At 44.5% G+C, this 13,788-nt stretch overlaps 2 protein-coding genes across 4 annotated transcripts in view; one reads left to right on the top strand and one right to left on the bottom strand.

The window, feature by feature from the left end:
- Positions 1–13,788, bottom strand: part of zgc:154075 (uncharacterized protein LOC556929 homolog) — a 38,849-nt gene that overhangs the window by 14,080 nt on the left and 10,981 nt on the right. The gene's annotated exons all lie outside the window — the stretch shown is intronic.
- On the top strand, positions 4,618–13,445 carry LOC135233934 (outer dynein arm-docking complex subunit 1-like). 3 transcript variants are annotated; one of them, XM_064297923.1, is made up of 16 exons: positions 4,619–4,924; positions 5,705–5,787; positions 6,217–6,316; positions 7,265–7,454; positions 7,768–7,893; positions 8,584–8,697; positions 8,968–9,035; positions 9,475–9,659; positions 10,069–10,203; positions 10,494–10,576; positions 10,951–11,119; positions 11,470–11,633; positions 11,913–12,016; positions 12,217–12,304; positions 12,505–12,525; positions 12,698–13,445. In XM_064297923.1, the coding sequence occupies exons 2-16, from the start codon at positions 5,721–5,723 to the stop codon at positions 12,788–12,790; spliced, it is 1,707 nt and encodes a 568-aa protein (XP_064153993.1). In that variant the 5' UTR covers positions 4,619–4,924; positions 5,705–5,720; the 3' UTR covers positions 12,791–13,445. The 3 variants fall into 3 exon arrangements, with proteins under 3 accessions (XP_064153992.1, XP_064153993.1, XP_064153994.1); XM_064297922.1 differs by having other exon boundaries at positions 4,618–4,924; positions 12,505–13,445; XM_064297924.1 differs by lacking the exon at positions 12,505–12,525 and having other exon boundaries at positions 4,620–4,924.

Here is a 13,788-nt window from a genome sequence, read left to right as displayed (position 1 = left end):
TTCTTCCTTCGCGTTTCGACAATGTATAACACTACTGCCCCCTAATGCACCATTGGGAATTTACAGGTGATTCAAAAGTAAAATGAATATTGCTGCAAGCAGCAATTACGGGAACCAAGCACTCACACCCAGAATAAAGCCAGTAAATGCACTCCCAGCATTTAACTGAGGTCCTCTGACATCCTACAAAGATTAGGAAAAAAACACCAAATTTAACATGTTATAGCACTCCCTTGAGGTCAAGTATGTTTCAAAATTTCAAAAAAATTTAATGGTGGAATATCATTTCTGGTTCCTTGTAAAAAAAAATTTTGTCACCAAAGAGAGGGTTCTTATGATGTTGAATTAAAGAATCCATGTCAAATTTAACACTGGTTAAGCGATCGTTTTTTCATATCTCTCTATCAATCGAGCAGCTAGTCCAGAACTACAGTAAGTGATGGCCAATTCAAGATGGCGGCCACACACAAAGCTCATATATATATGGTCACAGCTGCCAGCATATGCTTTCCACCTGCATTGCATGACTCCCCAATAAGCACATATTCCACTTCTTGGTAAACAAAGTCTGAAAAAATGTCATAACCAAGATATTTTGTTTATTTCGGATTTTAACATGAAATTATGATTTTAAGTGGTCTGTTTTGAAGTTATGCTTACTTTGAGTAATGAGCCATCCATTATACTGCGCTATATTAGATTGGGTCCACGGGTTGTTTCAAAGCCAACCACATAATTGTTTAATGCTTTCTGTTAAAACCATGTTTTTTGACAATATTATGTCATGTGCAAGCAGCCCAACAACTGAAAAGTAACTTTTTACCACATTTGATAAAATTAATAATCCATATTGATAAACACTCGCATAGTCCCTTTTACTGTATATTTCACGGTCTTTGCAGAGGTCATACTGAACTGTTTACTTTCAAATTTTGTTCTGCGACTTGACAGGATGTTACACATCGAACAAAAGGCAGAGAAATGCACAGCGCTGGATCCTCACCCGTAATCGCACAAACGGGGACCGAAGCTGAATTCGCCCCGAGGCGGAAGGACGAGGCGAGCGAGGTGTTAGCGCGTGCTAATCCCTGCCTTTCCGTGCGCGCTGCAGAAGCAACGGCGGGCCACCTCTCCGCAGCCGCACATACTTGTGTGCGTGGGAGCCGTCTCCCCGCTGAGCAGAGCCGCAGACTACAGGTGGGCGCTCCGAGCGGAGCGTTCAGGGGCGAGCTCCCCCGCGGCGGGGTCAGCGCCGGGAAGCCGAGCTCCCCGCGGACCTCGGGGCGAAAGGCGGAGAAGAGGGGCCGATCGTGACTAGCAGGAGAAATCTGATCCCACGATGAAAGCTTCCTTGGTTAGAGAGATGAGATGCCTATCAGCGCGTCTGCACAGCATCCTGAGCCTACGCAGATTCAAGGACGCTATAGATTACAGGGCCTGTTCCCAACGTCATCAGCTCTGCCGAGACATTCTCACTTGTTTGCTGGTCAAACACTCAATGTAATGGAGAAGAGAAGACTCTTTCTAAATGGCAAGAACCAACAAAAAAGATCATGCACTAATGCACCAGAACCACATTTATTCATTAAATTACTAAAGAACAAAACATAAATGAATACTGATATAAGTGGGTATATAATGCCTGCATAATGTCAGACATATATTGAATGCTCCTTAGTTAGCATTAGGGCCAAACTGCAAGTGACAGCTAGAGGCCTGAGCCTTCATAGTCAGCACATACAGTATTTCAGCATAATTAATATACACAGTATTAACCACTTTGCACCAACGAGTAGGACAATCGAAAGTGCGCAAACAGATGAAGTGTAAAAAAACTGTGTCACAGAACCCTCCCTCACCAGCACACACACACACACACACATACACATGCCCAAGTGGACACACACACACACACACAAACACAAATTGTATAACACTAGCCACAGGACCCCAGGTGTTGCTATTAAATGCAATTTGGCAAAATGCACAAATTTCACAAATTTGACTAATCAGCCATGTACAAAATGTTCAAATTCATATATCCTAATACTTTCTCACAACAAAGAGCAAGAAAATCGCTTCCCTGGAGTGCATTAAAAGTAGAAGTAGTGGAAGATGCATAAATGTTATACTGCTTATACCTTTTCCCATTTATATATGAACATCAGTCTATTAACCTCTCATGAGCAATATCAGTTAATACTTGATTCACAGAAAGAGCTGGTAGAACAACCACTAACGAGCGCAATTCATTTCATACATAACCCTTTGAAGCAAAACCACTGAGAAAAGGAAAGTTTTTTTGGCAAAAAAAGATGTACTCTTAATGTTCGGAATGTTATCTAGAGTATAAGATCACGAGCAGGAATCAAAAGGACACGTTTTGTTTCTGAGCCAAAATGCATAAAGAGAGTTCTTACGAGGCCTGTGTGCAGTCAGATTCTGGAACACACAGTATATGCGTCTAAGCCTACCTGCTTACGTCAAGATCTCTGAAGAGATAGAAAAAGAATAGCTGCTTTATCAGTCTGCATCTGGTCTTTCCATCCCTCGCTTTCTCTCTCACCCCCTCCCTTCCTCTCCACCTCTCTCTCTCCCCCTCCCTCTGTCTCGGAGAGTCAGCAGCACATAACTTGCGATCACCTGCTCTTCTGCTGCATGCCCCTGCCTGTGCACAGTGAATGATTCCCAAAGCCATGCCCCCACTCCTACACATGACGGAGAGCTGTGGGTCTCAGCAACTGTCCTGGAGTACCCCTTCGCATGCAGGGTTTTGTCCAGACCTTAACTGAAATTCCTGACATATCAAGAGCTGTTCATTATTTTCGATTTAGGGCTTTTAATGCCTAATGTCATCCTTCATCATTGATGATTTATCCTCCCTGGTATATTATGCCTGGAACAGATACTCATGTAACAAAGAATGACTATTCCATATCAATTTCCGAAACACATGGTGTAACCAGCTGCTTTTTTTCCACTTTGCATACTACAGCTAAGTTTGCATAGCGCAAAGTCAGAGGAAGATCTTTCATATGTGGCTTTGATTGCAATCTAACACAATCTACGAGCACCCAATGAGCCATCCAGCAGCCCAAATTATATAAATTTAGTTTATTAATGCTTTCTTTTTCAGGAACGTGCTGTGGTAAATGATTCCATACAGAAGAGGTTACATTATGTTTTTATGAATTGATAGACCATCTACACATAAAATCACTAAAGCCTAACTGCTGAAAGTGTGGACATCTGGTATCTGAAACTGAACCATATGCGTAAAATGAAGTGTTCAAGGACAACGTGACAGGGAATGAGTCAAACCAATATTATGTTAAAGTCTGTTTAAGTGCAAAATGACACATGAGACTGAAAGGCAAATGTTATGAAGATGTTATGACCACTCCTGGTTATGAACAGTCCCAGTGCTCCACATGTTTCCCTGTCATCACTGCATTACTGGGGTTATAGTTGGCTATGTACTCCATGATTTCTTTGCAAGAAAACAAGGTTTTTGAAGTATGGAGTGAAGAGTAAGTGTCACTTTCATGACAATTTTGATTGTTAATGTGGCTGTAGATCGTTTCCTCACAAACTATTTATTATCTGATCATTTCTAATTTCTGAACGTCTCAGTTCGTAATTGTCCATTATAGATCTGGTAGAACTTCGACCCCTGCTGGTTGGTTTGAGTTTTTGCAGTCTGTCCAATCTAAACTTAACGTCGAAATTGTGTTCTGGAAAGCATAACTGAATTCCTGGGAACGCCACTGACAAGATCAATTCACTAAAATGAGGAAAACCAACACAGGCGCCTAATAAATCTGAACCTCAAAAATAAGGAAGTGTTTATATGAAAGCTTACTCGTGGACAGATGCTATTGCAAAGACAACAGCCAAGAAAACTGCGCAGCCAAGAAAAAAAAAGGTTAACCATGTAGCTAGCTTGGTTTTAAATGAAAATATTCCAAGGTCTGAACGCTGCCTTTGTTTTGTTAAGATGGATACAGGCATTTATTAAAACATATAAAAGGTCTACATTGTAGTTACTATTCATTTTCATAGGCCATAATTTTATTGAAGTTCTCTGCCTGATATTATGCATGTATACAGACCTGGAGTGTTTTCAAATTTTACAGTCATCTGAAGAGTTATAAGTAGCCTGTTTAAAACACTAAAACTAAATTTTTTAAATATAGCTCTAAGAGAAGCTTCTCTAGAGACTTAACATGTCCTTGCCATCAGTTCCTGCATACAAAAGTTAATTTTTGCTATAAACAATGTAATCGAATGATTAAATTGTAGAACATATCGTGAAAAGTAAATATAATGCAACAGCCATTACGCGGCCTACATCTTCAATAGCATTTGCAATTTATTAGGCCTTTAAAAATATATGACTGAACTGTAATATTTTACAATATAAGGAGTATGAATTTCATTTGAAAATGGTTTCTCACTCGGCGTAAAAGTCAGTGTAGCCTAGACTGTAACAGGAAACCGAAAGAGAAGCCAAGAGTCCGGATTATTCACGCAGCCTACAAAAATCCTACCGCTCGCGTTTATTAAAACCACTTCCTCCCCATCTACACTGAATGGTGCGCGTGCAGTGGGGAAAACGCCATTCTGTAAGGTTCCAAGGTAACTTCAGACCAGACTGTTGTCTTTTATAAAGATGATTACAACTGCCCTAGACAACCAATAAATTGTGCATGAAGAAATTCGATCTGATATGTGGTAATACTTAAAAAGGCCAAACAGGTTCCCGCGTGCGCCACATTGTTTCCCCATTTCTTTCCTGGAAACGGTTGCTAACAACATACTACTGCGAGCGAGTTTGCTAGCGAACTAATTGTGGCAATACAAGGGAGCTATAAAAACTTTAAAAAAACTAACCAGAACGAAAACTTTCAACTTTCACCCACAGGTAATAAATGTAATCAGTATTTATATTGTGCACGTTTCCTTTTGGATAGATCAAACGTGCAATGACAATTCTGTGCATACCAGTGACGTTAGTTAATTCATTCCTACCTAATGCAATCGATCGAATGCAATGGCATTTACATGTTTAACGTGAAGGTTGCTTTTGTTCCTCGATAATGTTAAATTTAGGTGTAAGTGCTCGTACGAAAACCAAGATAGGCCACGATATCAGCAAAATACATTTACATTTACGACACGCTGCAAATTGACGGCTTGCTGATTTGTGCATTGCTTGATGTCAGTGTTTGCTTTCCAATGTCAATATTGTCATTTCGTATGTAACTAAGATGTGGCGTTTTATCATAATTTCACGTAGATCTAGATAAGATGTACACGTATACATTGCGATGATTTAGACCTATACCGAGGAGTGTATATATACACGTCAGTAGCAATATCCCACGACCTACTGTACACGTACATGGCCTGCCTTAGTTTACAACAGCCCAATATTTCTAGCACATTTCACTGTGAAAGTATGGTTTAGAAGGCACTTACAGTGAGGATGTAGGCTAGTAGATTTTAGTTTATCACAGTCATTGTTTGTTTTTAAGTAAAAATTCAGAAACCACTGCACTGGGACTGTACAGAATCAGAAAACAGACTTTACTGGGCTGAGGCACTATCTGCAGTATTAACAGGACTAAAAAAGCTCTCCATCTGTAGAATGCATACCATTTAAAAAAAAAAAAAAAAAAAGCCTCTCTCTTTCCCTTTACAGTCAAAGTTAGGACACAATGCCTCGTGGGAGGTCAGCAGTCAGCATCCTCTCTGACAGTAGTGAGATGGACATCGATGGGATTGGTATTCATATTTTTTCCTTCAGTATATCAAATGAACAAATGAATGAATGCACATTTTATTATTTAACATACTAACTTGTGGTGCCCAGACTGTATGGATTAATAAAACACTATTGGTCATTTCTATATCGATGTATGTCAGTGCTAATATTATGCATCCAGTTTTAAGTGTGACAGAATATATATGTAATGAGGTATTATATTTATGTAGCACATTTACCAATCTGAATGCTCTTTAGTGAAGATCCTGCCACCTTGGTGATACACTGCAGCTGTTATGAACCAGAAAGCTCACCAGGGAGGCGATTATTAGAGCAAATAAACTGTAAATACACTTTAAAGGTACAGAGGTTTGCCTCACAGTGATTTATTTATCTTAGGCCTTAACTTGTCCAAGGTAAACGTGTTGTCTGCTTCACGTGTTCTGCAGCGGAGGCCGAGCTGGCCAAGCTTCAGAGGCAATTCCGTATCATGGAGGGCGACCGGCAGGCTTACAGCATCGAGACCCAGAACCTGATTCGCAGGCAGCTGTAAGCGCGGCCTCTTCCGCTGCCCCCTCTCACCACCACTGCGGTCCGTGCCGATATTTCCCCACCACAGTGCATCAGCTCTTCGGTATTTTCTGAGTCAAATCAGCACCTCGCAGCCCTGGTCCCGGTGGACCACTGTGCACGCCGTGATTCAGCCTGAACCCTCCTTAACCCTGGGCGCTATAATGCTGCTGTCAATTACCCCGCTCGGTTCTGAGGGCTTGGCTCTCATCCGCTTTTGATATCAAATGACAGTTATCTGACAACAGATCACCGAGAAAGCAGAGCACAGTCACACCTGTTTTTATGCAGAGAAATTAAAGAGGCCTGTCATGTAACTTACAGGAAGGTACTTGACTTTAGCAATCTTTCTAGCACAGGTGACCTTCTGTTGTGTTATGGTAGGGCAACACATAATTATGAGTGGGAGTAACCATGACAGAGAGCTCGGTGAGAAATGTAGTGAGCAAGCCGCCCCGAGGGGCAGAGCAGTTTGTCAGGACACCAGCACAACGGCTAGCAGCCAGGTTTGACGGACGGCAGAACACACTTCCGTGGACGTGCATGCCAGCCTGCACTCTTCTGAAACGCTGGACAAAGTTAGAGGGACGGAATAGGAATGACTGGCCATCCCACACAGGGAATATCCCACACTCAAGAGTATATTAACCCTTTAAGGTAAAAGATCACGAAACATGTGATTAGAATGTTCTTAACTGAAATTTCATATTAACCCTTTAAGGTGCAAGACCACAAATGTGATTAGAATGTTCTTAACTGAATATTCAAATGCAGATGTAACAATAACTGACTTAGAATTTTGCCAGAAACATTCCAAAAAAAACCCAACTGTTCAAAGGGTTAAAAGTGCGGAGTAAACAGCGGATAGGAAGGAAGGCCGTTCTGACCCGAGGTCCCCGTCTGTGTGTGCCTATTGGCCGGGAGCAGGCAGGAGATTCAGAAGCTCCAGAAGGAGCACGAGGAGCTGCAGTGCAGCCTTCGGGTGTCGGAGAGCCACGCCCGCCGGCTGCGCGACACGGAGGCGACGCAGACCCTGCGCAGCACGCTGGAGCGACGCGACGAAGTGGAGGAGCAGCTGGAGAGAGAGAAGCAGGCTATCGCGCAGCTGGACCAGGAGGTGGCGTATATTCCACACCAAACACTTTGGGGGGGGGGGGGGGGTTACTGCCCGATGTGGCACTTTGATATGCAGGGAGGGGGTTGGTGTCACGCATGGCACGTTGTATGGGCGTGTATCATGGGGGGATACACTGTTCCACATGGCTTTCTCACGCAATAAGACTCGTACATCTGTGGTCTTCCATCTTTTTATACTGTGCGTAATAATACCTCAAAGATGAGCGTAAGAAAACCAACATGAGTAATGCATACTCCAACAGGGCCAAGTATTGTAAATCTAACATCTGTCTTGTCTGTACGCGGGGAACAAGATTTTTAGCCTGGAGAGGAAGCTGGCAGACCGGAGGAGAGGGGGCAGTGCGGTGAACCTTAACCGAAAAGCCCAGGCCAGCCAGACGCACCAGGCCAGCCACACCCTGGAAAACAAGCTGCACAGGGTGAGGGGGCGTGTTCGTCGTGAGCAGCCAGCCGCCACTCGCATATCCGCCTCAACCACGGCAGCAGCATGACCGAGAGGAAGTGAGGTCAACAATCACGGCAATTCAAACGGTCGCTGGTATCCCACGGTCTCAGTTCAAATCCCGACCGTGCCAATGCCAACTCTGGTTGGTAGCTCCACAGGGCAACACATAATTGGCGGTAGTCTGAGCCAGGGTTAGGGAGGGTTCAGTCAGCCAGAATCTGTGTCTTAATGCTCTCAAGTGACCCCCGCTGGTCAACTGGGTGCTCAAGATCTGTCTGCTGAACCTGAAGAGTCTTCCTGCGACTCAGGTCTGTGCAAGCTTGCCTGGTGGGCTGCCATGTCAAAAAAGAAGCAGCTAGTAACATGACATACTTTGGAGGAAAATGCGTGCTTGTCTGCACTCTCCTGAATCAACTATGCAGATCACATGGGCACTTCTGTGTACTATTAGGCATTACAAATTGTGGAGAAAATTGCATCTAAAAATTTTTTTAGATGCAAAGGACATCATTGTCCTGACTTGTAACTCACTCACTCACATTAAAGATTCTCCACAAGAGGGAGGTATTGGGATGCTACGCAAGAGTGGTGCTCCACATCAATAATACTGTGTGGCCTTGTTAAAAAAAGTGGCTAACAAGTGTCACCGCTGCATCATCCACAGGCCTTGACCAGTTTTAACAAGCAGCTGGCGAAGATTGGCAGTCTGAGGGAAGAGCTGGAGACTCTGCATGTGGAGCGGGACAGGTTTCAGCACCTGTACCGCAGACTGATCAAGGTGGGCGGCCATCTTCCTGATGCTTAAAGAACACCCACTTACTACTCTCCGTCTTGTCTTGGTTAGCATTGATAACTGACAATAGTTCTCTAGTGGTGTTGCTGGTCAGGAAATATTGTTACACAGGTCTGGCTATTGCTTATATAAATGAGATAAAGGCACTTACGTTTCTCCTACACCGTGAGTTTCACTGGGTGAGAGTGTCCGCTAAATTAATGAAATGTAATGTGCCTCGGGATGGACTAAAGGCCACTGTGTCTGATCTTACAGGAGCTTCAGGAGTTACGCAAGGACATTGGGGATGTAGTCGACCAATCCACATCCGCCTACGATGCTAGGTGAATGAACACTGTGGAACGTGATCTGTGCGGGAGAGAAAATATCAGGATGGGAGACTGAACCCTCCAAATGGATGAAATTTGCAATCAGAGACTTGCCTATTTGAATCACCGTGCTCTACTTTGGGGAATGGTGTCTTTTGATTGGTTCTTACAAGTGCGTGATTGACTGCATTGTGTCGTCCCACCCATTTTCATGTTAATGAACATCCGGTCTCAATATTCCATCAGCAGGAAGTGGAATGGTGGTAATCCTGTGTCTGTCAGTATGTGTATGTGTGTGTGTGTTTGTGTTGATTGAGGAGGGGTTCACTGTGGGGTTTGTGTTACAAAAGTCCGAACTCCCGATTAGTGAATGTGCCTGTGCACACGCATTTTCTGGGCAGGTGGGTGGATAGTTGGGTGACCAGTAGTGTGATCGTGCCCATCTCTATGCCAGGGTCGAGGCCCAGTGTAAGACCGTGACGCTGAACGAGAAGGCCGTGAAGGACCTGGCGCAGTACAACGTGGAGATGCAGGAGCTGGAGAGGATCATCGCCCACGAGCACCGGCTCAAGACCTTCATGAACATCAAGAACCAGGAGCGAGCCGACGAGGACGCCCAGGACCTGAGCCGCAAGCAAGGTCCAACATTGCAGTTTTCTGGTTACAAACCTGGTTCCCCAACCTCTACAGCACACTGCCAAGCTCTCACAGCCAAAAGTCCCCCACCTGTAGTCACATCTACAGCTAAAAAAGGGAAATGGAGGAACATTGTAGATGTTTTTCAAAAGGCCTCATCGTGCTCTTGTAGGTGCTACAGATTGGTGAAGGCTGAGGTGTGTTTTCCCCCTTCACTGTGAAACCTGTCAATGGACTGCAGATGTTTAACATTGCACAGGGTCCCTCATAAATAAAGAAAAATGCTTTGAAAGCATGAGATGAAAAGCACTGCATAAATTGAAATGATTTTTTATTATTATTATTATTGCTGTTGCGATATGATACAGGGGGTAGAAGAGGTGTAAAAGTGACAGCATCTCTGCATTCACAGCCACAGAAGAGAGGGAGAAGAGGAAGACTGAATCAGGGGAGGAAAGCATAGCCTCTCTGGAGGAAGCCTTCATTCGGATCCAACGCATCACTGGAGAGGAGGACCTAGACCTGCTCGTCATGAAGTTCATTGAGGGTCTGTACCTACTGTGTTATGTATGTCTGCGCAGATCTTAGAGCAGGGCTGTATGTACCAACTGCGTTATGTCTGCGCAGACCTTGCAGAAGGGTTGTCTGTACCTAAAAAATCAATTTATTCTCACAGTTCAGGAAAAAGTATATCATATAGTGCCAGAATGGCCTATGATAAAAACTTAATTGAAAAGAACAAAAAAATGAGGGATAAAGAGATCAAATTAGACCATAAAACTGGTCTAGCAGCAGCCCAGCAGCAATTTTAATGCAAACTGACTTTTACATCTGCAGTTGAAGACCGGAACTTTGCCCTCTTCAATTACGTCAACGAGCAGAACAACGAGGCTGAGACACTGAGGGACCAAATCAGCCAGGTGAGTCTGAGATAAAGATGAATTTAAAAAATAATAATAAAATGTTAAATCTCTTGCGTAAAGTACATATATATCATTTTGATTCATTTTGGGGCGAAAGACATCCTAACTCTGCACTTCCATCGGGGGATGAGGTTTTCGAAAGACGCAAACGCAGGCGTCTTGTCGAGCGGCCATGTGGCCTGGGTCAGAACGTGTCCTGTCACATCGCTCAGTAAAATAAATATCTGGTTTTTGTCGTTTAAACAATAAGGTTTAAGTGAAGGAGTCCAGGTGCCTTGCTAAAACCAGAGGTCCTTGCCTCAGAGCTTAGTTTATGAAAGCGCTATAAACATGCTGCGCACCCATCTGAGCAGACGAGTGCGCTTTGTCAGATCCAGCAGGAGATGGCCCAGTTCCGCCAGGAGGGGCAGAGGCAGGAGAGGGAGCGAGGGGCCCTGCTGAGGGAGATCGGCGAGCAGCAGGAGGAGACGGAAAAGCAGACACAGGCCTACGAGCAGCGCGCCACCGTGCTGGCCAAGATCCTGGACCAGCTCAAGACAGGTAGACCAACAAGAGCCAGTCTCTCTCTCTCCCTGTCTGTCTGACACACACACTCTCACACACATGCACTCATGCACACACTCACGCTCTCGCTCTTACATGCTCACTCACACACACTCTCACACACACACACACACACACAAACACAACCTCTCCCTGTTCTTCTAGATCACAACCATGACAGTGACAGAGCTACAGACATTTCATGCACACAGACAAGCTGGGCTGGGCTGAGCAGAGAACTGAAACAGACCAAAACCAGCGATGGCAGAGCCAAGCTCCACAAGAGCCGTGTTACGGACGTGCGCTGCTCTGGCTCTCTCTAACTGACCCTGCCCTCTGCGCCCCAGGAGTGAGCGACGTGTTCCAGGAGATCGGCTGCGACCGCTCGGTGATCGAGGACATGCTCGGCTCCTCCAGTGGCATCCGGGACAGCGACCTGATAACCTACCTGAGCCTGGTGGAGCAGAAGACCAACGAGCTGCTCACCATACAGTCCTACCTCATGTCCAAGGTACTGAACCACAGGCCTAGTCTCCAAGCCGTATGTGACAGGAAGTGGAACGATCGGCGAACGGGCGAATCACCGTACGCATGTACATTACATTGCGTAACGTAATTTTGGTTCTGAACGAGCGTTTTAGGGATGTTGCGTCGACACTCACTGGTTTGGGAATGCTGTTAGTCAGGTCTGACACTACTGTTCATGTGAATCAGGTACAGTACTGAATGTACTGTATGGTAGTATAATGTAATATTTAAAATCCCCTCCCCTCCCCGCCTTTTCCTTAAGGACCTTGAGAAAGATTACGACCCGGAAGATGTCGCCCGTGTCTTGCTGGGTCAGAGTCCTCAGCTTACCAGACAAAATTTATCTATCCTGCCTCCCTCCATTGGGTAAGTTTAGAAATGTGTGTGTGTGTGTGTGCATGCATGCGTATGTATGTGTACATGTATATCACAGTGTTCGTCTGTGTGTGTGTGTGCGCGTTAGTGCGTGTGCATGTATATGTATCTGTGTGCGTCTGTGAGGGTCTGTGTATAGGTGTGTTTGCGCGTGTTTGAATATTTTAAAATGATGGACTGCATGCCTTCAGAGACACCATTGACCCGGAAGAGTCCTCCCTCACTGACGAGGAACGCCCCCTGACAAGGAATGAACTCCAAGAAAGAGTCCTGAAGGGGGTGAGAACAGCCTCCTGGGATAGCCGGGGGGGGAGGGTTACAGTCACCTGGGTTTAGTCTCTTCCGTGATCGCACGATAATGTATTGAATGACATACAAAAACAGATAACTTACTAGTTACCTGAAAATTGCCTATCAAAGACAATATCCTCATGTAGCTTAAAGCTTTGTCTAATGAGTTGTGTTGTGCCTGTCACCAGATAGCAAGCACAAGGATTATTGTAAGTACCCTCTGCACAAACAGCTGTCAAAGTAAACTGACAATTTTGCCTGGCAAATGGGGGGGGGGGGGCATGACCCCTCAAATTGAGCGTGCATGACACTGCTACACCATTAAAGAGGTGCCAGAGCTCTGTTCGTGTACCTCAGTTCACCCCCCGTGTTCTGGCCCAGGTCCTGCGTAAGGAGAAGAGCACCCGGCCAGAGGCCAAGCTCCCCAAGGTCGGCGTGGTGACCAGCAGTCGCCAGCACCCTGCCGAGGTCTGACGTGGAGCACCCGCACCAACCCCCGCCTGGTTCCCGCGCACCCGAGTCGGTTTGTTTTCACTGTTCTACTGCAATGGAACAGACTTTTCAGAAGCAGCCAATCATGGGTCAGCTCCAGTGGGCTTGATGTGCAATGCTAGGATGCTTCAAATGCAATTCATTTACGAAACAATGATGTACAGCAACCATATCCGTGTTGCCACAACAGAATCCAAAGAGCAGTGATTAAGTCCCTAAAAAAGTGAACAAGTGATAAAAAAGTGAAGCAAGATGAATCAGTTAATCTTGTTATCCATCAATATCATTGATAACTCAACACCACAATGGATATCAGCACAGCATAAAGAATCTAGATGACAAGGCTTCATCTTGACTAAGTTGTAGGACCCAGGGATGGGGGAGGTTGTGCCAGGGGTAAAGGAAAGATCTGAATAAATCTTTGTTAGAAGCTGCTGAGCCCCTTGATACTGCCTTCCCATTAATCTGGGACCAGCTGAGACAGCAAGGCTTTAATTCAGCCAATCACGTTTGTCTTTAACTTTACTAAGATATGGATCCAAGTGTTTGTGCTTTCTTTGTACTGGTTACAACTTACTTATGGCAATAACTGAACTCACAAAAATATATTTGTGAATAAAACATACACCAACACTTGCATTTCATCCTTATTCAATGGCATCATGTACTTTTTACATTAAGGAGACTTCTACTTACACTGTTCATGTCACAAGCAATGGTTTGGAATGCATTTTACACCTTACTTTTATCAAGTTATGGTGGGCTAGGTTTCAATGTCTTGCAAGATCTCGATCACTTCACAATGTGGAAAATCTTTTCTTTTGAATAATTGCAATACCGTGACATAACAACAGAACCCTGGCATCAATCAACTTATTTACAGAACATTCAGATTAAAATATTAAAATTATCATCAAAGATTATTTCAGTTGCTACCTCTCTAGGATATAATTTCACAGATCTGCATTTTGATGTCCTCA

This window comes from Anguilla rostrata, chromosome 11, assembly GCF_018555375.3.
Source record: "Anguilla rostrata isolate EN2019 chromosome 11, ASM1855537v3, whole genome shotgun sequence".
NCBI lineage: Eukaryota > Metazoa > Chordata > Actinopteri > Anguilliformes > Anguillidae > Anguilla > Anguilla rostrata.
Note: the sequence above shows the minus strand (reverse complement) of the source record. Positions and strands in the feature narration are given on the sequence as shown.

Bases quoted from the DNA above. Each gene is read 5' to 3' on its own strand.
- LOC135233934 (XM_064297922.1), top strand. From the start codon at position 5,721: ATGCCTCGTGGGAGGTCAGCAGTCAGCATCCTCTCTGACAGTAGTGAG. The intron at 11,120-11,469 runs GTAGACCAACAA...TCTGCGCCCCAG, and splicing joins CCTGGACCAGCTCAAGACAG to GAGTGAGCGACGTGTTCCAG. The intron at 12,017-12,216 runs GTAAGTTTAGAA...GCATGCCTTCAG, and splicing joins ATCCTGCCTCCCTCCATTGG to AGACACCATTGACCCGGAAG.